Genomic DNA, 27,686 nt, shown 5'->3' with positions numbered 1-27,686 from the left:
AATCTCAGGAAGAAAACAGTTCTGAGTCAGCAGTTGAGTCACTAAGGAGTTTTGCAAGCAGACAGCAAACAAGGCAGGTGTATCGAAATTAAATGCACAAACTAGACCAGTGGTAACTCATCTGAGACACGAGATGCTGACTTGTATGACTAGTGATGCCACACTACAAAGCTGTTTTTATTACTTTAAGATTTTTTTATTTTAAGAAATGCAATTAAATAATTTTCTGTTACTTTTTTATTTTTTTTAACATAATGGGTCATTTTACACCAAAATGCTAATAAGACTTTCACAACGTGCTGTTAGTTCAATGTTTAATTCCTTCGGCTATGATTTCAAAGCCTTAAAAAGTAGCCTGCGTGCTTGTTCATCTCCTCCAATTGATTCTAAATGGTGCTGCATATGTGACATGGCAGATTAAGGGATGTGACAAACTTTTTCTCCTCTTGCTGCCTACAGCAGACTGCAGTCATGTGTTCACTGACAGACTGATCTGACCTTAAGCATTTGGTAAAATATTTCAAACCCAAAGTACAGAACTTTACCCTCTAAGACCATCTGTGACAATAGATGAATCCCAAAATGGAGACAGTCTGGATGGATGACTGAAATCCGGCTTTGAATTAATTTGGTTCTTAAAAGCATTATCTCTGTGAAACTGTATTTATGAATTCCTACAGCATAAGAATGTGATATCTAAAGATTTCCTGGCAACATGTCAGCATTAGTAATTTGCCAGCTGTGATTGATCAAAATCATTTGCTTGATCTTTTAGTGCAGCTCTGCCAGAGAGAGATTTTATTATGTATTTATGCCGCTAGAACTAGGCCAGAAATCACTCAAATCTTTTAATTTTAAAAGGGGACAAAGCATGTTGTCATTTACAACCGCAGAGAGATGACACATGATTAATTACTGTGGCATTTTTGAGACTACATTTAGTTGCACTTATTAATCTTCAGCTTCTAATAAGCTTGTTTTTCGGTGTCATCATAGAGCCATTCTCTTTCAATTTCTATGTAACGAGGAAAAGCTACAGCACATTTTAAATGTTAGACATTAAGAATGTTAAAGCATTTGACAATGTATTAATCCGGTTGCAGTCTGCAGTCAGCATTGACTGTAACATGGTTCACTGCATTCTGGCAGAAGTCGCTGAGATCATAGCATTGGTTGGGAGGAGTCTAATTAACACCCATCTCTGATGGCCATTTCCTGACACCAGATGATGCCCACACTAATTTAATTTTTCTCACCCTCCAAATATCAATGCCAATCCTGTCTAATGTTCCCCCACTGTCACAGACCCTTGTGGGAAGCCCACCTCAGTAAACATTTTTCATTGTTAAACAGGATGATTAAATGTTCCAGACACATGTCACTCACTCCATAGTCTGCCAAAACCACATGGTCAGACTATTGGTTGCAAAGCCAATCTAGCGCTCCATAAACCACTGTCTGATCATGTGCCTCCATGAGCCAATCAGAGTTGTTCCCTGCACCGCGCAGCTTAGTTTCTAGATGTAGACAGTCACAGAGGACAGAGTAACGTGAGGAAAATTCCACAACAGGTAGCAGTCGGTCATCATAAGCCGGTCACAATGTTTACCAGTTTACCAGTAAACGCAACATTTTGTCCCGTCTGTGTTGTTTTTCATACAACAGCAGTGACCAGTGCTAGTTTGTGTCTTTTAGCTCATAGCTTTAGCAGCAGACTGTTTGATGTCCTGCTGTTGGAATCCTGTCACACTACACCGTTTAGCTGTCAGCATTTTAGCCGCGTTTAATCCAGTTACTACTGTGGCTAACGGTAGGCTAACGTTACCTGCTGTGTAACGTGTTATTAGGGTTTACTAGCGTGACATGCAGCGATGTTTATGTTGCCTCTAATGTGGGTTTCGGAGCATCAGAGCGCAACGCAGACATGTTAGTAGCAGTGTAATGAGCCACCGCTAATTATAACTGTAAAAGCAGTTATAATTAGCCTATGTGACAATAACATTTGTTTTGGTTAAAATCTACAAATAATCGTGATAATTAATCGTGATCTCAATATTGATCAAAATAATCGTGATTATCATTTTGGCCATAATCGTGCAGCCCTACTCTTATGTTCAGAAAAACTGACAAACATTGATGGAAGACAGCAACCATCCCACAGTCCAGGCATATACCTCCCTTATTCAAATGCATTCTTTCTCAATCAGTCCTAAACATTTCTTTGTCAATCCATACAGCTATCCCATTAATCAGGCCATCTCAGCTTGATGCCCACCTTTTCCAGCTCATCACTGACCAGCCGGCCGTCCTGGTCCACATCCAGGTATTTAAACATGGTGTCCACAAGTGCTCTCTTCTCCTCCATATTTCTCTGCTGGCTCTGCTCTCCCGATTTCAGCACTTTTGGTTGCATATCCAGCAGCATGCTCTTCAGCCGGTTGTACTCTGACATGGTGCACGCATTGCCTGCAAGAGCAAACACACAGATATAAAAGAAAAGAAATTTGATTAACCTCAATTATACAAGCTGAAGCCTTTGGATTGTAGCTGTAAATTGGATTGAATGTGTTTGTGTGTTTTATAGAGGGAGGAGAAGAAAGAGGGCAAGAGGGATAGATAATAGGTGTAATTGTACATACAGTATATGCATGTGTGTGTGTGTGTGTGTGTGTGTGTGTGTGTGTGTGTGTGTGTGTGTTTACTCATTTAAAAAAAAAAAAAGTTTTTTGTTTGCATAATTTGTCTGACAGCTTTTTTTGGTGCAGGGGGTCCAATTAATTACAAGTAATCCTTGAATCCACATGAAAACAAAAGGTAAACATCCTCATTTAGACCCTATCAAGCTTCTGTTCCTCCTTTGCTAAGGGATTAGAGCTCATGTTTCATACCAGACTGGTCCTCTAGCTCCTGAGTCTCTGCAAGGCTTTGCCAGATGAGGATGTGAGGGGAAATGAGAGACCACAAATTAATCACGGGCCAATAATAATGCAAAACACATCTGTGCCATGCAGTGAGGGACTTGATACCAATGGAGAGCAGGGAATCAGGTTTTCCTTTGCTTTTTTCTACAGTGTCCTTCTTCTGCTTTAGTCTGATAACAGCACGAGGAACACTGACAGGATGGTTGGAGGTTGCGAGGCCTACGTGCAAGTCAGATGCATAAGAGCGAAAATGTGAAAAAAAACTCTCCCATATGAATAAATCATTAGGTGATGTCCTTGCCCAATCACTGCAGAGCAGGACACCCCCCTCTGAGAGTACACAGGAATGGATCTTATTGTCTAATCTCCTCCGACTACACAACTATCAAAGCTAATGAATGCAAAATGAGGAAACAGAATGCACCTAAAAGAAAGACTGTTCCTAACTTCTGGTTCACCAACTCTAGTAGCAATGTGGAGTGCTGGCAAAGCAGATCTACAGTTGTTAGTACAACTGTCACTGCAGCAAAGTCAACAAGGGTTCAACTAGACTACAGCAGAAAGGAAATATCTCCTGCTGTGGTACTCTATGTTAAAGTGCATATTAAAGATGAACATATGTTCATACTTATGCATATGTAAACACACACACACACACACACACACACACACACACACACACACACACACACACACACACACACACACACACACACACACACAGTTTCCTTCTTATCTCATAAAAAAGCTCAGGGTGACCCATGATTAAGTCCTCATGCTGCTCTCCATCTATGAAAATTGGCTGTCTAAAGTCTAAAATAATTTCACTAACTTCTAATTCACTGTTTTTATTCTGACTTGATATTTTTATGTATATGTTGTTTTTGTGTATTTGGGTATGCACGTATTTTTGTGTTAGCACTTTGGGGAACAACCTTTTTTTTTTCAAAATACTTGGTATAAATACTTGGTATGGTTTTTGTCATTGGAAATGACAAAAACTACTTAACTTGATATTAAAGGAAAACCCAACATAAAGCAACATAAAGCCGCCAGAACCCGTTTAATGTGCCTTATTCCCTAACTTTGACCAAGTGGTTCACCAGAACTTAGCCTCAGTGGTGGACGATTACAAACTCATGTGGGTCATTTTGGAAGGTAGTGACATACAGTACGACCTACTTTGTTGACTTAGTGAGATCTCTGCCATCAAGCTCCTTTTCAGCTTTAAGGAGGAGGATGGCATTGTTCCACATTTTTCTTATTGTCAAATACCATGAAAAGAACCAACAAATTAGTTCATCTCTAAACGTTTTCTGAATTCTCTACAGTCTGCGACACTGAGCCCCGAGCCTATTGGTTACTACTAAAGACAAAAATTTGGGTCACAAATATATAGTTTAATTTTTAATACAGGCAGAATGATTTCCGAAAACAGTTGGGCACTGTGATTTCTAGGGAAATGTCACTCAAACAGGAGTAAATAATGACTTTGTTGGGGACTATTTTGAGCTTTGGATTAATATACATTGGTCCACAGCAGCTTTCCATTGGTTCATGATGGGTTTAAAAGAAAATTTCAAGGCCGTTGGGAAAAAAAAAAAATTTGCGTTGATGAATTGCATACAGGAGTGAATGACAGCATATATGTAATTATGAAACTGGAGCTCCTTTAGTTTAGGTTAGGACAGCCTCTAATTTGTCGTACTGAGACTTGGTAATGAAGTACATCTATCAAAGTGTTGTGTGATATTTTGCTTGGTTGTGGAGTTCAAAACAGCAAGTTATAAAAGGTAGTCATCAATCCAATAAATCTCAGTTATCTCCTGTTTATTTCTGGGAGGATTACATGAACTTTGACATGTATTCACAGTCACACATGAATACACAAGCAAAGACAAAAGCCAAAGAAACACACAATGACACACACAGGTCTCACTAATGGCTACCCTTCTACTTATTACAACACACTTACAAACCCACACAACAAAGACGAAGTGCACTCTTCTCTGCAAACAGGCAGTCAAGTCAAGGTCTTGGCTAAATCCCTGTTCAATGTTATTACTGCAGGAGGAATGAGGCATGAGATGGATCAGACATGAGGGATCATCACCTAGCTTTCATCCCTGAACCTTCTCTGGAAGGACAGAAACAAATTAACAACCCCACGCTGTTTTACATCTTGTCATATATGGAGAGAACAATCCCCTCTTTGCTCAGACTTACTCTTCCCCTACAACAATTTCTATACAAAGTGAAAAATATCATGAAAAGATATTTAAAAGCTAAATCTACCTTCAAAGAAAATAATATTTTAAAAGGCAATTAAGACTTGTGTTAGAGGAGACATGTTCCTCCAATGTTGACGCAATGACAGAGGTTGATAAATAATGCCCTAATGACCTCCTTACCACTCCATGTACACTTTCTATCCTTTGGCCATGGTGAGAAAGTTATGTTACAAATGTTGCAGTGGATGTTATAGTGAATCACACTCTCTTTCTTTGCTGGTGTGAATGTCCTTTGTGTCAGTCTCTCTTATACTGCTGAGTGCAGCAGCTGCAGCAGTGGCAGAGAAATATCTGTCTGTATTACAGTGCATCCACCCCTGACTCTAACACTGTTTTATTGTTCTAGAGGGACCAGGACTCTCTTTATTGCCAGTTTGAAATGTTAGCTGCTTAAGTGAGTGATCCGAAGCTGCTCGCACCATGGATGCCCAATGTCCCGGAGACGGAGCTCCTCTTCACCACTCAGAGCTTCCTTCAAGCTCACACTTTATAAATGTCAGGTAGGGGGAAACAAACAGAAGGAGGGAGAACCAGAGAAGAAGTCCCTGTCATGCTAAAGGAAATTAAATGTATGAGAGGACAAAACGTCATGGACATTAAAGAGGTTCAAGTCTCTCAATGGTGAAACATCTCACTTAGAAATTTCCATTCCACTCCATTACAGACAGAATACCAGCTGAGATCATTTGCATTGTTTTTTTTAATCAGGGCAGCAATTTTCAGATTACATGATGTGCTTACATAATTGCAAAAGGGTTCTCAACTGTTGTAGAAAGAAGCGGCTGATCTTTAATGCAATATCTACATTGCCCATTATCAGCAACCATTCATCCAATGTTCCAAAGGCACATTCTTACTAATCTGATTTTAAAGGGCTAACTGAGAAAACATTGGAGAACCCTTTTAGCAATTATGTAAACACATAATGTAATCTGAAAACTGCTGCCCTGGTTAAAAAACAACTGCAACTGATCTCAGCTGGTATTCTGAAATTTCAAAGTGACCCCAAACTTTTGACCAGTAGTATATGTATATATATATATATTAATTTATTTAAAGACAATGTGAGCAACACATTGTGAGTAGGAAATACAGTAGGAGGCAGGAAATACGACATTTTTTCATTCAAATTGTTAAATAAACAAAAATAATGAGCCTTTAAAACATGTTTTTTTTTTTTCTTACTGAAAATCATATGGGTGCACCAAAAAGGCATTTCTTAATAGCAGAGCATGGTGCAAGTAAGGCATCAAAGCTGATTTGTTGCTGGTCAGCTGTAAATTGTTGCCCGCCAGAACAATTTCTTAAGAATCCAAGTATAGAAATTAAAACGGTACAAAGCAGTCATACATCTTCTAGAATTCAGATGTGTACTTATTGGATAAGTTCTTGGCTATGGCTAATAGACAGAGGGAGGACAAGGGGAATCAAAGGCACCAATCCATCAGATGATGAAACCTCCCTACAATGCCCTCCAGGATGTAAAAGTGTTCTGTGTTAAATTTATGTCTGCCTGAACTCCTCTGGCTGAAATGATGGGATTATTTACTGCCATGGTGTCTGTGTGCTGCTAATATGCGATGGTGATGGACCTCCCTTACAGATAATTATGAATATGATGGACACTCTTTGCTCCTGAGGGCAGCAAGGTCTAAGAGAGCTGAACCAATCTGGGAAGGGTGACACAAGTCACAGGAGAACCTCATATTGCATAATCGCTGTTGGCAGCTGTTTTAATCGGCTTACTGTGGGCTTCATTGTCTATCCCGAATTTCTTCTGTGACTGAAAACACTTTAACTTTATCATTTCAATATTTAGCATACTGTATATTCAGTATGGTTAACTTGTAGGGGAAATTCCTGCATGTTACAGTCTTTTGTATGACAAGTGAGAAAGACAAGTCACTGAAAATACTAAAGGTTAATGATGAATAAAATCGCATTACCCTCCAACATTAGCAGGCAATGAGTAAATTCAGATAATGCTGAAACAATTATGATGATCGATCAACTGGTCAAGTGATTTAGAAAGCAGAAATGCCAAACAATTGTCGGTTCAAGCTTCTCAAGTGTGAGGATTTGCTGCTTTATTCTTTTTTATATCACTGAAATAAATAATAAATGTAATACTTTTGGATTTCAGGCTACTGGTTAGGCAAAATAAATTAAATTAATTTTGAGTTCGGTGATCTTCTGTGACATTTTATAGACTAAATTAGTAATCAAAAAACATGAACTGCAGATGCAGTTTAAGTGATCGATGGCAGTTAGGGTTACCTTTGTTATTTTCATGTCTTAAGGCTGCTTCACAATGAAAGCCACCTCATGGTTCATGAATGTCTTTAATGTGGAGCAACAGCAGTAACATAACACAGCTTTGATACGACTGTATGACTGATATCAATGATCAGGGAAGCTTCTATCAGTGAGATAAAACTAGAAACAGTAACTGGAACTTGAATCATGCAAAGGAAAGGCGGACTCTTTCAGTAACAATGAAAGATAATTGCAGGAAATATGCCAACCATAACCAACTTTAAGTTAATCTTTAGTTGCATCCTAAAATTCAAAAGTAGTAGTACTGTACTGTAGTAGCATTTATTACAGCAGTATTGCACAGAAAAGACTGATGACACATCCCAGATGAATCCAAGTAGCATTTGAGATATTCTGCAGGAAGTGCAATAAAAAAAAAAACATAGATATACTGTATATTTTCATAAATATGAAACCATGGCACAAAACCAACCAACCAGCCATTATCCAAAAAAAGCTTGCACAGCATCCATCTACAAAGAACAGCAGGAGGAGGCTGGGGAGGTGGAGGGAATTTGCAGCAACCTGGGTCAACAGCAGCAGTAGCAGCGGTGGCATGAATGATCAGCAGAGTAAGAGTATGAGCTGTCAAGTTATTAAGACCTCAATGGCTGTGGGAATGTGGTTAGGGAATAGAGGAGTCAGCTGATAGGACCAGCTGTAAGCTGTCAAAGCTGACCATGAGTGAAATACCATGGTCAGAATGATGGGTTAAACAACATTCTCGCTTTCTAAATTAATATCCCACATGAAACTGTTCTTGGGAGCTTGTTATCTGTAGTGTGAGCAATAATTCCATGTCATCAAAGCATGATGATGATTCATAGTTTAAAAGAGACTCCCACATTTCTAAGCTAATACATAACTCCCAGTGATTTAAAATGACGTCTCTAGATTTCCTGAGTACAGGCAAAGCTGTCTGCCAGTTTGCCTCACCATACATTCAGCAGAGTGGATCAGTGTGTGCTCGGGAAGCCTTATCAGAGTCTGTGCAGCTTGGCACTGACTAAATGAGAAACTCATTGCAACACCAAAGCTATTGGCAAAGCAGTAAAGGAGAAATACGTAGTACAGTAGCATTCACTCCCCGCCTGCCTGTCTGTCTGCAAGCCTATCGTTTAGAACTGACTTCTCAAACTGCACATCAGCACTATGCGCATCAGCCATATATCTCTCTCTCTCTCTCTCTCTCTCTCACACTTGCTCTAACAGAGAATCCAGTCAGTCTGACGAGAAGTGTAACTTACAGGGACATGCAAAGTTTAGTAGCTACTGTACACAAGCTCCAGTGACTGCCCTGTTGCCTTCTTTGGATGAAGTTCCCATCTGAACCAAGTAAATATTTACTATTGTAAAAATGACTAGAATTATTGTTATTGTTAAAACTGCTGCTGCTGTTCTTTTGATAATTAGTGCTGTAAAAACACTGTTTACAGTGTCAATACATTTTACACCTTTTTTTCCACTGCTTTTCTTGTTCCTAATCATTTCTAATGAATCACTTAATTATCATAAATTGCACAGCATGGAGGCTGTATTGGTGTTGGTTATGTGTTATGTGAGTTGTACCTGTTTGTTTTAAAGAATTTCAGTGATTATTTCAATAGAGGTATTCATGCCCATGATGTAGAAATGCTTTAATACTGATTTCAACTCATTGTATTAGATATCTTGAAGCTCATAGATCAGGCTTCATATTTGGTTTTGCATATTGTTGACAGTAACAGTGGCCTCTAAAAAGAGATGGCAGAAGCTGGGACAGAAAGAGCTGAGAGAGCCGATTTGAAAGCAGCAAGCACCCACAGCTGAATCACTAGGATTGTAATATCAGCATCACACTTTCTTTTCAATAACTGTTTTAGTCTCCATGCATGAAGGGGTTATTTGCCTCTATAAAAATTAGGGAACACACACCTCAAAACCAAAATCAAAAGTGTATATCTATAGTATAGTTTGTGGATTGGCTCTCATAACAGGCCGGATGGGTGGTGCAGGGCACACTGCCATGAGTCTATGAATGAGACAAATGTCTGTGATTACAGATTACAGTGATTAGCAGCAGGACAGTTGAGTGTTTAGTGTTATCTAAACTGCTAAAGTCAGTTGTGAATTGAGGATAAAGTTAACAGTAGACACCTGTGTGTGATGAAAGATATATCAGATAAAACCTTATGTGAAATAAGTTTCACTAAAATGAAACAATTATTGGTTTTTGGTAGCCTAGATCAGCTGAAATGTTCAATATAATTATATATAATGATTTGGGGGCCCCAGGAAAGAGCTTCTTGATTTACTTTTCACCCTTTCTCTAACTGGCAATGTTGGTATTGGCAGTAAAACTATTAATACCGCACAGTACAAGTCCTGCATTCAAATGTTTACTTTAAGTGAAAGTCAAGGTGGAGCTTCCAACTTTGATATAATGCTGGACAGTTTAATGAATAAAAATGTATTATATTTTACTTTTTTTTTTTTTTACTTACTTTATTTTGTAAGTATAATCTGAATCTGCAACGTAACCAGTAACATGTCTGTCAGGTAAATGTAGTAGTACAATGTTTTCCTCTGAAGTACACAGTCAGTCAGTAGTATTATGTATAGTTGTGCATATTAAATGCTTTGGGGGCCTTCTGTAAGTTATTTTGGGGTACAATGGTTCTGGAGAAAGTTGCCAGCAACAATACCAGAGGCCAAGCAATCGTTCCTTTCCGAACAGGCATGTTTTCAACTGGCACTGAACTAGTACATTTAATTAAATAAAAACCAATTTAAAACAAGTAAACACTCCAAACATGCTTAGTGCAAATGAACCTTAGTTTAAAAACAAACAAACAAACAAAAAAAAAACTGATTTCCTCTCATTTCCACCAGACTTTTAGCAGTACTGGAGAATGAAGAATATACAGTCCCATCCAACAGCCTCCATTAGCTTCATCCTGGACATTTTGCAAGCTATTTCCTGCAGAAATGTACAATACTATATATACAGTCAATGTAATTTATTTTTTCCTGCTATACATTTTTCATGCTCACTAATACAATATGTGGTTTCTAACAAATTGCAGTCCGGTAAAAAAGCAAATCACCTCCTACCTGCATGTGGTTTTGGCAGTAATAGCAACAGAGTACTGACTAATGGAGATTCAAGTGGCTCTCAGAGTTGTGGACTATATGACGACCTTAAAGACCCATAAAGCAAATAATAACAGGGTTTATTCTGTGCAGGGTCAACAAAAATAAAAAAATAAAAATCTGACCCAGAATATAAATACAGTTGCACTTGCACCCTCAGCTCTAGCGAAGCGGATTTACAGAAAGAAAATAATTACCAAGCGTGCACTCCCGCTAACAGATTGAGACTTGGAACTAGCTCAGGCGTTGATTACATTTTTAGCATCCATCCTCCTCTCTCCCCTACACCTGCAGTGTAAGTTACAGCAATCTCATAGCCTTTCACAGCCCTTGCTGAGGCCTGCAAGCTGCTGCCTGATGATCCCAAGAGTATACAGCTTTTAAATTGCCTGGGTGTGGGGACCGAAGGAGACGGCTACCTCGGGCTGTATGTGGCCTAACTGAACCCCACTGACGACCGAGAAACCTGGACTAACATCCAACATTACCCTGCCCAAATACCGCAGTGACCTTGCGGGGAAAGTTTCAGAGACAAAGAAAGAATGGCCGATTTTAAGTAACTCAAAGTGGGAGGTAGACTAAAACAAGTAAACTCTTTCTGTTCGTCTCAATTGGCAGATATATTTTTCGATTTAAGGTTAGGCTTTGGCTTTAGGTAAGAAAGTGTAAATATTTCTGTCAATGCCCTTCATACATGAAAGTTTCAAGTCAGTTTCACCTCTGACCACTGGTCAGAAGTGTGTAACCACACCCACACGACATCTCATGCTTTGCTAAGGTTAGGAAAAGTTAAGCTTAGGCACAAAACTCGATTGGTTAGGGTTAGGGAAAGGCCACAATCATGGTTAAAAGAAAACAACTTTGATTATAAGAAACAGGAAATAGTGATCTCCTGTGTCCAAGACACGTTTAAGCACTTAAAGGTTTGCGAGAATAGTAACACCATCACGCTACTTTATCCTTTATTCCTGAAAGACAGAAGTCATAATTTCACATGGCTGCTGGGAATTCTTGTCAGGGGAACATCCATGTGTTTCAGGCATCTAAAAAATGCTGTTTGTGGTTTTTCTTGTGAGGAAAGTAGCTGAATTTGACAGACATAGAGCTCTCTTAACCACTACACCATAATGTTTGATTCTAGTGATGGGGTTGGGAAAGTTGAGCTGTTATTACTTAAGTCATATTTTATATATGTATACTGCATGTTGTGTTGAAAAGTAATGTACATATGGTGTTTCCTTTATATGGATGTGTGTAGTTCAATGCATGGCTGGATTAACCTGCGAGTTGCCCCCAGAGCAAATATTTGCTGTTGAGCCCCTACTGACCTCCCCACCCGCACCTGCAATGTGTCTGTATCCTGTCACCTCAAGTTCCCTTAAGTCCAATGCAACCAGTACGCTGGAATAATATTTTAAACTTTGTTTGAATACAACTTTATTAGGAATATGGTCTATTTGAGCATAAATACAAACTCTTACAACTAGATTTTGACACAGGGTCCCTCTACATAACACAGCAACAGAAATACCTAATAATGTGAGCTCAACTGTAGTAGGTTATTAGTACTTTAGTAATGAAAATTCCCTGTCACATTTTCAATTAATTAAATTATCAAAACCAACTGCCATTGAGCAAACTTTTGGGGAGCTCCAGGGCTCTGACAAAACTCTTCTAAACTCCAAGATGGTATCTCAGCCTTGGCTCCATAGATACATATTTGCATTAATAAAAGTAATTAAAAACAAGTCATGTCTCTACTAAACTTGGACACTGATATCACTTGACCTCATTACAAAGATCTGAAAACATTTCCAAGACAATTCTTGAAATGACAAATCATGTTGGGCAGTTAAGGGATAATTAGGTATTAAGTACAAGAAACTAGAAACACTTCCACATAAATCTGAGGACCACGGAGGACTAAAAACCTGCAGCAAGTAGAAAGTAGAAACCCTTCAAATGACAATCACCATGAGTAAAATAATGATGATGTATGCGGTCCTCACAGTTTCACTGAGAATGATCACATAGTTCGAACGTGTGAGGATTTTTTTTCCCACATATGTATGTGGAGATCAATAATGCAGAGTACCGACACTTGAAAAACAACAAAAAAGGAACAAGAGGAAGACAGGGATGTAGGCTGAGAACACTTTTATTCCTTCTCCTCAGTGAAAGGTTCATCCCTTTTATCTGAGAGTTTTATCTTTCATCTAAATTATGTCTGTGAACGTATGCCTTAAGAAGACTCTTCATCTTTCATTCTTTTTTTTCTGAATAGGTCACAACTTTGCTTTAGTGGCAAAGGCTATGAGTAAGTATTTTGCGTGGGAGTCTCGTTCAACAGGGGAGATTCTTTTTCTTTGCATAAAAGTAGCAGCTTCAACATCTAACTACACAACCAATGCTGAAAGTGCAACTAACCCTGGACACCGACGTGTGATGTCATTCATACATGTAGTTTACCAGACTTTTTTTTTTAGATGTCTCTTTGTCAAAGCAAGGGAAGCTCTTAATTGGTGGGGGTTTGCAAGGGGTTCCAGTTTTGGGTTAATACAAAAATGTATATTGTTGCCAGGGGCTGGAGGCAGGCACATAATGCCAGGCAAAACATTGAAAAGAGAGATAGATGAGACAGCAAGCTTGATGAACAAGAATAATGCAATCAAATATTTCAAACAGAAAAAGCATACAGGAAGTCTGCTATTTTTCTTTAATTTTGACCTCATTTTCATTGTACCACTGCTTAAAAAGGGAAATTAATTTGGTCTCTGATGATTCTCAAGAGATGAGATGAATTGGTCTGCATTTTTTGAGTCGCTACAATCATGCAATAGCAATGGTGTTTTCATTACCATTAGACGGAGTAAACATAGGAAGCTAATTTCAAATTTGATGACAGCTCTCAATTATAATGAGTATGTTTTCCCCCTGAGCTAATGAGCGGCAATGCAATCAGTTGATAATGTGATCATTAATTTCCCTCCCAATAATTACAGTAGATGTATTTACTTGGTGGTACATAAAGGTTAATTAATTTTGTCCCCTCTTTTCATTCTTTAAGTTCATTATTCGGTCATTGGGGACAGGTGATTGCATGTTCAATTGAGAGACAAATGGTTGTAGGTTAGACATTGTTCAGTTTATCTGTGTTGCAAAATGAAGGTACTTATGAATATGTTGGTGTGTTGCATTTTATTGTTTGATGTGCTGTCATATTGTACTTTATTGAATGTTAAGTTTTAAATGTATATTTGGTTAAGGTTAGGGAAAGCTTGTGGTCTTGCTTGAATATTGAAAAAATTCAGTGCAGACCCTAAATGGTGTTTTAGTAGCTGAAGGGACTGTGGGGTGCAGTAGGTGCATACAAAAGTCCCGTCAAAGTTGTGTGTTTTGTATGCCTTACCATCCAACCTCAACTTCCTACCTAGGACTTCTGTGCTGTATAAGGAAACATTCTCTGGACTGTAAAACTGTTGCCAATGAATGTAATCCAGGCAAAATTTACATTCCTAAATTAGTCAATTAGTAGAATATAAAAAAAATATTTGTAGACGACATGGTTAGCCGAAAAAAAAAAGACTGTAAAGAAACACATTTGCAATATTGCTACCATGAGGTTACAGGCTTTTCTGCGACCAGTGCAGTTGAGTTTAGCTGACAAAAGATGACTGTGAGCCGGGTACAGGGCACCGTTGGGGTCGCAGTTAAGTTTAGCCGGCAAACGGTGACTGTCCTGCGGGGACGACAGTTCAGTTTAGACACCAAATCAACTTCTTATAGTTAAGATTAGAAAAAATATTGTGGATTGGGTTAAAAGACCAATCCCCTTAACCCTTGTGTTATTCTCGGGTCAAATTTGACCCGTTTTTGAAGTTTTTTATATCAGAAATATGGGTTTCTTTCAACCAAATTGCCCCAAATTAACATGGATGCATGGCTGTACGTTATATAGATACAACTTTCTTCGCATTTGAATTTTTTTTTTTAAATGGTTTCAAAACAGTATCCTGACCTTAAACTTTGACATATACCAGTCTGTGATCCATTCAAAATCCTCTGATCTTAAATATTAGTCAAAATAATAAATTTCTGTTTTTTTAAACTCAAAAATTAGGTTGATTGACCATTAATAAAAAAAAGCGTTGAAAAAAGTGACAAAACATTGTTAAAGTGATGGTTCGGAGTAATTCACCCAAGGGTCCTTTGCACCATGACCTCGAGCCAAACACCCCCCCAGAAGCTTTTTTCACCTGGGTCGAACATTGGGAGAGTTAGCTAGAGTAGCGTTATCAGCTGAATAGCTTAGCGCAGGGGCTAATGGACCCATGTTTGTATCTTGTAAGTTACCCCACTAATAATGCCCGAAATGATACCAAACGTCTACAAGTAGTACAAATAGGTTATGCTCTCATAAAACGATGGATTGCAAAGTTTGTAAGTACACAAGAAGTTTATGAACACTTGCCTGCTCTCTTCAGCTCTCTGTTGCTGCTGCTGCTACCTGCAGTTAGACGAGTGCTTAGGGACGTCTACAAATTACTACACCGAAAAGAGATACAACAAAAATACTTATTAATTTAATGATTAAATAAGGTAATGTCTCCAAACTTACCTCAATTATTACTTGTCTCCTGCTAGTTATACTACAGCACTTACTTTAAAAAAAAAGTTAAATAAAAAAATATTTTTGTTGCATCTCTTTTCGGTGTTGTAATTTGTAGACGGCCCTAAGCACTCCTCTTACAGCAGCAACAACAGCAGAGAGCAGAAGCCAGCAGGCAAGTGTTACTTACATAAACTTCTGGTGTACTTACAAACTTTCCAATCCATCGTTTTATGAGAGCATAACCTTACTCCGAACCATCACTTTAAGTAGTACTTCCAGGGGCCGTTTCAGATAGCAGGTTTAGTGAAAACTCTGAGTTTGTTAAACCTGAGATGAGGGAAACTGAGTTTTCTGTTTCAGAAAGGCAGGTTAACCAAACCTGAGAGAGAGGGGTAACTCCAGCCCATTTTAGAAAGAGAGGTAACTCATGCTGCGTTCCAGACACAGTTTTTAGCCCGTAAGTTACGGCTTCAAGTCACGACTCACGACTTGGTAGCGTTCCAAGCAAAGTCACAACAAACCCTTCTAGCTAGCGTTAGATAGTGGCTCCCTAACGTTGACGTTAGCTATCTAGGTTACTTTACGTTGCCTATTTATGTCTATTTATTTCTACTTATCACTGTTAATAAACGGCGTCTGTACAGCATCAAATTGTTGTTTATGTGTGTGTGACGTCAAAAACTGTAACTGGGAGTACAACGATCTGGTACGAGTTCACGGGTAGTATGTTACAGGTTTGACTGCCGTTCCAGGGTTCTTTCACGAGTAGAAGGTTGTGAAAACACGAGCTACGGGTTGCCTGGAACGCAGCATTAACCTTAGAGTCAGTTACTATGGTAACAGAGTCTGTGAACCTAACCTGGGGTCTCATTTATAAAACTGTGCGTAGGATCCTTACTATAAGTGTACGTACGCCAAAAAAAAGTCAGATTTATAAAACCGTGTGTACACACACCTGTAAGCAATGTTCCCTTTATAAATCAGAGATTACTGACAAGCGTGCGTACGTGGATCAGCCTCTTATCCTGCCCTGTACACGCCCATTTTTAACAATAAATAGTCAATGCAAAGCACCTCGTGAATGTTGATCAGTATATGAATGACACTGGCAGTTGTTACACCGAATCATGATGAGTGGCGGAGAAAAAGCAAAAAACTTCTCAGACTTTCAGGAATTGCTGCAAATTGAATTATAATTTCGGCCTGTTCTTGCACAGAGTAGGAACCCTGATCTATAACTACATGTATTAATAATACGTCCAAAACGGCACGCATTACGGCACTCGGGGACAGCTTCGATATACCAGACGTATTAACAGAACTATACATTATATCCAAACAAGCCTTAGTGATAAAATTGAAGATTATATATATATATATTTTTTAAAACACTTAGCTGTCTGACATTTCCCTCTGGAAACAGCCGGTTGCCCCCAGAGTGGCGATGGGTATTTGGACCGGGATGGCATGGTTCCGGCGCGTTGCCCTCTCCACTGGATCCAATTCAGTACATAGATCCAAGAGCTCAGCTTTAGAAAATCTAAATCGGCATATTAGCCAGTCATCGTCATGGTCCCTGAAGTCTCTTTCTCTCCTGATTCTTCCATTGGGGGTTAGTCCTCCTGCAGGGCCAGCAGTGCCATCATGCAGCATTACGCACGGGGGTCACCGCAGTATTTATATGTTTACAACATATTGTGATTGTTAACACCTTGCCAACACAGCATCAACTAGTGGTATCCCTCACCCCGAGATACAATTTGAAGACGAAATAAAGTCTAATAGGCAAACACACTTTTCTTCATGCAGGTTTTGTCACAAACAGTAGTTCGGACTGATAACAAGGGCATTAAGGGTAACGATTGCGCGATTGTACTCCCTCAGAGCCCTACGGGATCGTCCACGACGTCACACGGCACCTCCGATTACTATTTAGATTATTTAATGAAACTTTTATCAATCTTCTTACCGTTTTTTCCAGTTAGAAGCTAAGAAGCTAGCCGTCATGGGGCTGTCTTTGTTGTCTTCATAGCCTTTCCAGAAGGTTTTCTATCCAGCCTGGAACTTGTGCCTCTTTTCGGAGTTGTTCAGCAATAAATCCAAACGCTTACATCCAAGATTTATCCACTCGATGTCTGTAATTTATAAATTTTCCGTCATTTCTGCAGCTAGCTCTGTGCTACCGGCTGTTACAGTCTAGTATAAATCTCCCATGATGCTTTGCAAGACTGTTTTGACGTTTTTCAACCAATGGGAAGGCAGGTCCATCACACAAAGAGTATATAGTCGAAAAAAGAGTTCACTCCAGGAAATAGGAGCGAGAACAAAGAGTAAAGTGAAAAAGAGAGATAACTACGGTCTATGACCGTTCTACAGAGAAGAATGGCATCACTGTTTAGATATTTGGGATACATTTGGGCCTTTTTTTGAAGAAATGTAAATAGTTTGCCATTTATATGAGTTATAATGTTCATTATGTTTATTTTTGCACTGGATGACTCCAAATATATAGGATAACTGTTTTAGACAACACAAATGCTTGCTCTGTGTGTGATATCAATACATTTGAACATTATTATTTTGATTATTGGCAAAAGCGTCTGGACCTTTTTTGAAAAATTGTATATATTTTGTCAACTATATAAGTTATAATGTTTATTTCTTCACAGTTTGACACCCAAGACATATGGGAACTGATTTGGACAGGAGATTGGCTTAGCTTTTATTGTTCTGTGTGTGATATCAATAAATATCTGTGAGATTAATTTTCCGTTTTATTTATTTATTTGTTTTTAAGGTCATACAACCTTTTTTCTACCGTCAAGTTTGTTTTTTATAAATCACAACCTTTGCGTGGGAAGTGGCATACGCACATTTTCAGCCCCGTTTTGTGCGTACGGCACATTTATAAATGAGAACCCAGGTCGGGAGCAGGTTTTCTTCAATAAACCTTGAGTTTCTCTAGGTCTCCTCCCATCATTCATTCAGTCTGTAGCAGGCATGTTTTAGTGCAGATTTGTCATCTGCATGAATACAAAAATCAGGGTTGGTTTATTAACTATGTAAGACAGACTATAAAACGTTTTTTTTTCTTTACAACATTGGTGATGCAGAGCATATTAGTAAAGCCACTGTATGCAGAGCCGTCAGAAAAGTGTGCCTTGCTCTGAAACGTTTTTAAAATGTTTTGTAGTGTTCCCTGGACACAAACCAGTGAGATCCATTAAAAAGAAATAAAGGCTTATAAATTATAATTCTGTTAATGACATGGTGCTGCAACCTCAGAATGGGATTAGTAGTAGCTTACTTTTTCGCCAGCAGGATTGCACCTAAATAAAATTATAGGTGTAATACCATTCCAGTTTTCACCAGTAATATTATAGGCTACCTGTGATTAAATATCAAATTAATACACCATACTAGAGCTTACGCATTGACTCAAGCAGCAATTTTCTCCCACACCAATTCTCGCTCTTTTGCAGCAGCAGCCGTGTTGCTTTTTTAACAAAATATATATGTTCAAACTCGCTGTATGTGCGCATGAGTAGTTCCAGTTCCAGAGGGGTAAAGTATGCTGACCGATTTGTTTGTGGTTGTTGCCATGGTGAATCGTAGTATCATGGCTTCATTCAGGCTGCCTTTTTATAGTGGTGGTGCACGTGCTTAACTCTGAGTCAACCTACTCTGAGTTGAACCAACTCAAATCAGCTGTTCTGGAACCAAAAAATCTGAGTTTCCCATCTCAGGGTAAATCAACTCAAACCTCCATCTTGAAACGGGCCCCAGGATACAAACACACATTTTGTGGGTGAAAGTCTTGTGTTTTCCCCTCAACTTCTTCCGGGACACAAACTCCACTCCCCATCTTGAAAGCCCTGTTTTAGGACACATCCAACTACCCCGACTTCCTCCATACGCCTTTGCACTCTTATACAGAGACAGTCAATGTGGTGCATACAGTGATAAATACGTGGAATACATGGATTACAGTGCATTACTTTTCGTAGTTGCAAAAATGAGAACAGCCTGCTATTTTTTCAGTGTTTCACAGTATTTTACAATGGCCATTGGAACGTTTTCTGTGTTGTAATACTACCCAAAACTGTTGGGATGAGCGTTGAGATTGTTAGATTTTCACAAATCAAATTCCTTTCTTTTTAATGACTTAGTGTTTTGACCAAATTGTGTTCCATGTCCTGTTTTTTTTTTTTTTTTTTTTTTTAGGAAAAAGAAAATGAATAAATCAAATGGAACAAGAAGTCAGAGTGCCTTTGATTGCACTGCATACCACATTGCCCCAAGGTACATTGACAGCAGTGGACTGATATTGACTCAGAGGTTTACAACTGAAGTCCTTCTCTCTGCCATCAGGTAGAAATAGTAGCAGAGCAGGCCATTAACCAGAAAACAGAACTAATGAAGGGGGAAATTAACAAAACTACAAATAACACATGTATTTCTGAATTCCCTGCCTGGCTTCTGTCGATATGGCTTTCCTGTTTGAACGTCGTCTCCTCAGTTCATTATGTGACACTATCTGGGTCACACACATCTGCCACCGTTGTGGAAAAAATATACAAGAAATGTGTTTTGTCAAAGTAGCAGTTTACCATTAATAATGAGGTGACCTGGATGGACAATGAGTTATTTGGACCTTTCTGCCTTCAGGTTATTTATAGAAATGACCACAGTACAAACGCAGAACAGGTACATTTATCATTGGGGCTGGGCGATTAAGAAACCCATTTCAACTCTGTGTGCCTTCAGAGAATTGCTTCTAAAAAGAATTGTTGACTTTTGGTCTGGTTGTGATATTTCTTTCGTTTTTCCCCCCCATTCAACCCTTTCTTTACTGTACTCTTTATGAATTCGTACTGTATCCCTATCAGGGATGCAGGGCTTTCCGACAAAACAATTTCATTACGGTGGGAGCCAGTCCTTCAGTCAGCAGCTTGTCAATAGGAATGACATGTTTCAAAGCCTTGGATCTACAGCTATTTAAATACCAATTGGCTTTCTGCCTCCTCAGGATCCTGGACCAAGTCTCCATATCCCTCCGCTCATGCCAGAGACTCACTCACTGCACAGAAATCCAAGACAAGCTGTCTTTGAGATCCGCTGTGTTGATTTATTTCATGGCATACCATGCAATTCTCTATATAAATTGCTACAGTACTCCAGTCCAGTGATGTTGTGTTTTTTTTTCTGTTACACCTAACTGAATACATGATAATATATTTGAGACAGAGGGACAGAAAGAGAGAGAGGGTTAAGATTTGCTCATAATATAGGCATTCATGTTCACTGCTACTTACGGCCCAAGGACTGAAAATGTAATATATATACAGGCTTTTGCTTCTCACATTGATAAGGAAAAAACAATGACAGTTTAGAAGGCACCTACAGTAGGACATTCATTAGTGCAGTGGTGAGTGAGTGACATGCTCTTAATGGCTACTAAACAACAGACGACTTAAGCTTCATGGTGTTATTAAATTAATGTATATGTATGTAAGTACTTTTCCAAATCCATGCGTCATCTGTAAAATAGAGTTGCGAGTTCATGTTAATTGTGAAAAAATAGCTTAAGAGAGAAATGGGAGAATTAACTGGCAGGGTATATTAAAATATGGGGAAGCAGTGGAGCAGATTTAGGCCAGTCGGTCACATGTACAGTACAGTATAGTGTAACACAATGTACCCTGGAGTACTCCTGCTTGCAGCAGTGACTAATTTGAGAGCATGAGGGAAACACAGTTCAGCACTGTACTTTTTTAATTATCAAAGCCCGTGTGCAGGATGAAAGATGGTGGGTAAGCTCAATTTCTTTATTCTCATGTTGGCGTTTACATTGAATAACTTTGGTCGGACAAAACAAGCAATTTGAAGACATGCAGCATCATGCTACTTTTTCGGTTTCATTCTTCCTTCATTGTATTTCCTTCCTTCTGTTCTTTCCTTCCTTCGTTCCTTCCTTCCTATATCCTTCCGTTCTTACGTCATCTTTTTTTTCTTCTCTCATTTGTCTTTCTTCCGTGCCTTCCTTATCCTTCTTTCTTTCCGTTTTCTTCCTTTTCTTACCCTCTCTCTTTCATTTCTTTAACCAATCTGAACGAATGAAAATGCTAAAACTAAACACTTTTTCACAATGAATACTTTCACTTTGGATACCTACACACATTTTGCTATCTACTTTACGTCTGCTTAATCAAAACTTTTCTTGTATTGGAGGGTTTTTACATCATGGTAGTCATCCTTTAGTGAAGGATCTGAGTACTCCCTCTACCACCATGTGCAGAATTTCAGGGATAGTTATTTTGGTGTTTAATTTGGCATATTATACCAGCAGACACACTAATCGTAATTATACCATAAAATCAACTCTCTCTGAACCTAAACTAGGACTACAGGCAGAGAGACATTATGAAAAGAGGTCTCATTAAAAATGGTTAGTGGCACTCTGGCACTTACAGTAACTCACACTGCAGCAGCAGGGAGCTGTCTTTGTTTTGGGAGCTGCTTTGGTGTCTGTATAGAGAGGCAAGATGTGTGTTCACAGCAAATTCTTGTGTCTCTGGAGCTTTTTCATCATCTGGAATAATTAATCGACAGGGAGCAATTAATGAATAATGAAGAAGGAAAATCTGAGCAATTACTATCCCAAACAGTGGATTAACTACTATTGTCTCTAGGGGTGGAAGACAGAAGTAACTTAACTTAATCCTCTTGCTCCCGGATGGGACATAAAGCTTTGACGATCTGCCTCCATCGAGACATGTCTTGTGCTGCATGCTGTGCCTCGCCCCGTGTTAGGTCCATCTCCTTTAACTCAGCTGTCACAGTTCCCCACCATGTGGTTTTGGGCAGACCTTGCTTCCTTTTCCCTTCCTTGTCCATCCTAATGCAACCTTTGGGATTCAGTCATGGGCCAATCTGAAGACATGCCCTAGCAATCGAATTTGGCGGTTTCATTGTTGCACTTAGTCATCTTGTATAGCTGTTTATTTGAGATGTTCTCAGGCCAGAAGATGCGGCAGATTTTCCTGAGACATCTATTGTGAAAAGCATTGATCTTTTTCATGTCAAATGTCGTCACTCTTGTGAACACACTTTGGGGCCATTATTTCAGAGAAAATAGAGCCAACAGGTAAATGTTGCCACATTTAGTTTCCCTTCTAATTAAAACAAATTGAAGGTATCTGTCAGCTTTTCTTTCTTAGCAGCATCCATCTTGATATTGCTTTAATTAGGTACCCAAAATTGCATTAAAGTGCTGCTCCAATTTTGATCTAATTTCGACCGTATCCTAAACAGACATACATTTATAGATTATGCTAATCCAACGCTCAGGGCGATACTTAGGTGTTCTCAGCCGCTCTAATCAAATTAGTCTTATCAGACAAGCTTTAATTGCCAGTGTCAATACAAATTAAGTCTACAGCTTAGAAGTTATGATATTTTGGTTCAAGACAAATGTTATTAATTTATTCATGCTCTCAATTGAATGAACTGATTAATTCAATGATACTATAAAGAAACAATGAATTCTACTCTGTATCCAATCTTTGTTTAATAACAATGTTGTGGGAGGTTTGGCTTTCATTTTCTTAAATCAGATTTAAAATGCCTCAGCAGATGAGTGTCAGGCATTTTTTTATGCTAGATAAATTAAAGAAGTGAAGTTCACAGTTGGACAGACTTAATATTTTAAGATTAGAGCAAAATACTTTTTAGATGAGACAGAGGAGGAAGTGAGAAAAGTTAAAAGAACGTGAGAAAATCTTATTTCCTAAGATCACAAAAAAACTAGCTGACACCAGTTAAAACCTAATTGGCTGTACTCTGCCTCCCGAACCATATTTTACACAAGATGTGAAGTCAAATGTGTAATTTAGTTGCATATCAATTTAGCTTCCTGTTGAGAAGCTTCTCATCCTTCTAAATGAGTGGAACAGTGGTAACTAAAGGATAGCACAGTAACAACACTGAATAATGTACTGTAGTCTAACCTCAGTAAAAATCACACAGACACACACAGACAGACACACAGACACACAGACACACACACACACACACACACACACACAGTCAGGGCTGAGATCAAGAGGAGGTAATATTGTAAGTGCCATGAAACAGATGTTTTCAGAACAGGGAGGGTTAGATCGGGACAACCAATAGGTGACCACATGAGACTAATGTACAAACTAGACCTCTTAACATAACTGTCAGTAACATTTTCACATAAAAAAACATAACATTTGCTGGCATGGTCTCTGGTGTACACTCACCTAAAGGATTATTAGGAACAGGTTAAATTTCACGTTAATGAAATGATCTAATCAACCAATCACATGACAGCTGCTTTAATGCATTTAGGGGTGTGGTCCAAGTCTAGACAATCTCCTGAACTCCAAACTGAATGTCAGAATGGGAAAGAAAGGTGATCTAAGCAACTTTGAGCGTGGCATGGTTGTTGGTGCCAGACGGGCTGGTTTGAGTATTTCACAATCTGCTCAGTTACTGGGATTTTCACGCACAACCATTTCTAGGGTTTACAAAGAATGGTCTGAAAAAGGAAAAACATCCAGTATGCTGCAGTCCTGGGGGGTCGAAAATGCCTTGTTGATGCTAGAGGTCAGAGGAGAATGGGCCGACTGATTCACGCTGATAGAAGATCAACTTTGACTCAAATAACCACTCGTTACAACCGAGGTATGCAGCAAAGCATTTGTGAAACCACAACACGCACAACCTTGAGGCGGATGGGCTACACCAGCAGAAGACCCCACCGGGTACCACTCATCTCCACAAAAAATTGGAAAATGAGGCTACAATTTGCACGAGCTCATCAAAATTGGACAGTTGAAGACTGGAAAAATTTTGCCTGGTCTGATGAGCCTCGATTTCTGTTGAGACATTCAGATGGTAGAGTCAGAATTTGGCATAAACAGAATGAGAACATGGATCCATTATGCCTTGGTACCCCTAGGCAGGCTGGTGCTGGTGCTGGTGTAATGGTGTGGGTGATCCCTTTTGCCTTCAGAACTGCCTTACTTATTTGTGTCATTGATTCAACAAGGTGCTGGAAGCTTTCTTTATAAATGTTGGCCCATATTGATAGGATAGGGTCAAACACGGTATTAGTATGGTGTTCCTAATAATCCTTTAGGTGAGTGTATATAGTAAGGGAGAAGTATGTTACCATTGCTAATCTCCATCATCCTTTGACACAGTAGTTATTCAGCCTGCACCCAGCCATCACGCTTTTGCATTTGTTTTTGCGCACCTTCTGAGGAATCTGCCACAGGAAATGATGCATTTAATAGTTTTTTCTGCAGCGTTTTGTTTGGAATGAATACAAAAACTGGTTGCTAGCAAGAGCAGAGAGAGCCATCGCTGTTAGCATGACACAGATTGGGAGTGGAGAACCCCATAAACAGAAAAAACAAACAAAAAAACATGTCACAGTACTGCACGACCAAATTATTTGACAAAAATAATAAATAAAAAAAAGAAGTAATCTGAAAGGTGCAGTGCAACAATAATGTGGCAATTCTGGATTAATCGGTGCTGTAATCCTCTACTAATAATTCATTGTAAACTGTGCTATATAACATTTTAGTAACATTAAATCTGTTTGATGCCATATGAAGTTAGAAATAACTAAATCTGGGTTTAATGCAAAACTACAGAAGTTGAAATGGAGCCATTTGTATTTCCTGAATTAAGTCCAGTATGACAAATGAAAACTGCTTTGTTTTATATAAATTGGGCAGACAAAAGCTCCTTAGAAAACAGATGGGTGATGTTTGAGGATTACAACTGTAACAGGATGAGATCTGCATGTCAGCCTGTCTGTGTTGCTGGCCACCGCTATCATGGGTCATTTATAAACTGCTTCTGGGGATGCAGTCTGTAAAACTTGCAGTATAGCCTGCTGCTAATTTCGCAGCAGTGAGAAATTTGCTTGATCCTGGGTTTGCATGGAGAGTTTTAGTCCCTGTGATAGTTTATATGCAGTTCTTATCTGACCAAACAGGAGGGATAAAAAGAGAGACATAGATGGCTTTATAAAATATTGCCAGGTTTAACAAAAATAAAAAAATGATTAAAAAAAATTAAAAATACTATCTATATCCTTCAAAAACACAGTGGTTCAAACTAATTTGTAGCAGAGTTAAGAAGTTGACGGAACTCACTAAACTACGATATATTGTTAATACTGTACTGTAAAACTGTGGACTAAATAGACGGATGTTTTGGCAACAACCTGAGTCGACCCGCTAGAACAACATTGACGCGTGATGCCTACAATAAACTTCATCAAATGCTCTTCAGTTTACTTTTCCTTGAATATACTGAAACCTCAAATGACCTTTGCATTCCCTACACACGCTCTCTCACAAGTTTAAAACTGTATCCACACCAAATGCTTTCTACCATCAAAACAAACTGAAACGTCAGTCATCGTCAACAGTTCACAGCCATTTTTTTCGGTTTCATCAAGCCTGTAGACCTGTGTTTTAGCTCATTAACTACAAATCAAGTATGTTTCGCATTACCTCTGGCTGTTTTTTTCAAAATAAGCCTTTTGTTTTTTCAGATTGGTTTCCTTCCTTCCAGGCAGAGTATTGGTTTCAGTACGTTGCAGTACAGTGCAGTATGACAATCAACTTGCAGTTACTCCATTTTGTTGATTTAATTTTTTTCAAAAGTACATAATCATTGTCTATTTATGCTGTTGATGCATTCAACGGAAGAATCATACACAAAAAAACAAAAACAAACAACCTATAACATAGTTTGCTGTTCCGCAGCACACTCCCAAGGCTCTGGTTCCATAGTGTCCTTGATTGCACCAACAAGGACAGTTTGTTTACTACAGGATCAAGGACAGGACTTTTAAACACCTGTTGCCATTTTCAGCACCCTCCTCCCCATAACCAGCAGGAGGGTAAACATATGTCTGGTTAATATGTGTTTCAAGTTGGGGCCAGATGATGTATTGCTGTGGTACTTGCAGCATTAGCAGAGTTAGAGTTACCTTGGTTTTTATAAGCACACTGTCCTCACATGGGCAAAGCGGCAGGAGAATTAAGGTTATAGAAACATGGCTGCTGGTGCAAATCCCCAATGTGGCTAGGAAAATCTGAAGAGGAGACCAAATGATAAACATTGTGACAAGAAGGTTTTCAGTTTAAATTCCCTTGACAGAGCAGGAAAGAAACACTCTCCCCTTTCTTCAACCAGTGCTGTGAAGGTGTCCTTTTGCAAGGCGCCAAACCACCAACCTGTTGCCGAATGCTGCTCCTTCCTGAAACAATCTCCTGAATGAATCTCATCTTTCCCACCTGCCGGTTAGGCCGGGTTAAAACAGCATCACACAAACACGCACCCCTAATGTGTCACGTGTCAGTACTGACCATACTGGCACTAACTACATTCACTGAAAGACCTGTCGTAACATGACAAATAAACAATAAAAAGAAAATGTGTCCATGTTCAAAGGGCCACAAAGTCCAGAGATGTGAGCTAATAAAGACGCATCGTTATTAGTGCATCCTCACTATTCTGTCACTAATCCCTCAAAATCAATTTCTTCTATGCCAATTTCTTTGTTAAAGGTTTAGCTGAAAAGTTCACTGTGTGAGGACAATCTATCGGAAAAATGATTCAGGATCCCTCTGAATAATACAAAAGGTACACAACCTTTTTAAACTACGCCCAGATTCAATTACCACCACAAAAACTAAAAGTGTAATTCAATTACAGGAGTAGAGGACAAAATAAAACTGTGATTTTTATTAAATGTCTAGTCAAAATGGAAATGTGCAACAGTGTGTACAGGTTTTGGGACGCGTGTGAGATGAGATAGATAATAAATCAGCTTTTGTTTGTTTGCTTTTGATGGAGTGCAACTTGAACAGATGAGAGACTGAATATGGTAGAAATCACACGTATAAAAAAACACAAACACAAACACACACACACACACACACACACACACACACACACACACACACACACACACACACACACACACACACACACACACAAATCTCTCTATTTATCGGTCTACCTCCCACCTCTAATTTCAATTATGTGTGATTTCTTTCCTCTCAGAGTGTTGCATGAGTTGGCATATGACTGTGACTGCCGCTGCTACTGCAGCCACTTCATGATTTAATCAGGATGAGACAAACTTCGACTTTGCCATTGTTTCTCTGTGTGGTCCTCCCTTGCTGCTTTCCTTCCTGCACTTCCCTCCCCTCTGTTATTTCTTCATCCTAACGCCCCCTCCCCAAATTCCATCTGTGTGCTTTAGTACTGAGGCTACTGGCAGAACCATTCTCAGTGGGATCATGTAAACAACACAAGTCACTCAAGTAGGGGCGCACGCACACACACACACAC

General features: G+C 39.0%; 1 protein-coding gene across 3 annotated transcripts in view; it reads right to left on the bottom strand.

Annotated features, from left to right (window-relative positions):
* The window catches only part of fstl4 (follistatin-like 4), a 243,672-nt gene that overhangs the window by 81,501 nt on the left and 134,485 nt on the right, over positions 1-27,686 (bottom strand). For all 3 annotated transcript variants that reach the window (XM_039778070.1, XM_039778072.1, XM_039778071.1), the window contains exon 5: positions 2,276-2,466. In XM_039778070.1, coding sequence (XP_039634004.1) covers positions 2,276-2,466 — 191 coding nt within the window. The remainder of the gene's footprint in view (positions 1-2,275; positions 2,467-27,686) is intronic.

Source organism: Perca fluviatilis, chromosome 16, assembly GCF_010015445.1.
Source record: "Perca fluviatilis chromosome 16, GENO_Pfluv_1.0, whole genome shotgun sequence".
NCBI classification, from domain to species: Eukaryota; Metazoa; Chordata; class Actinopteri; order Perciformes; family Percidae; genus Perca; species Perca fluviatilis.
This window is presented reverse-complemented; position numbering and strand designations above follow the sequence as displayed.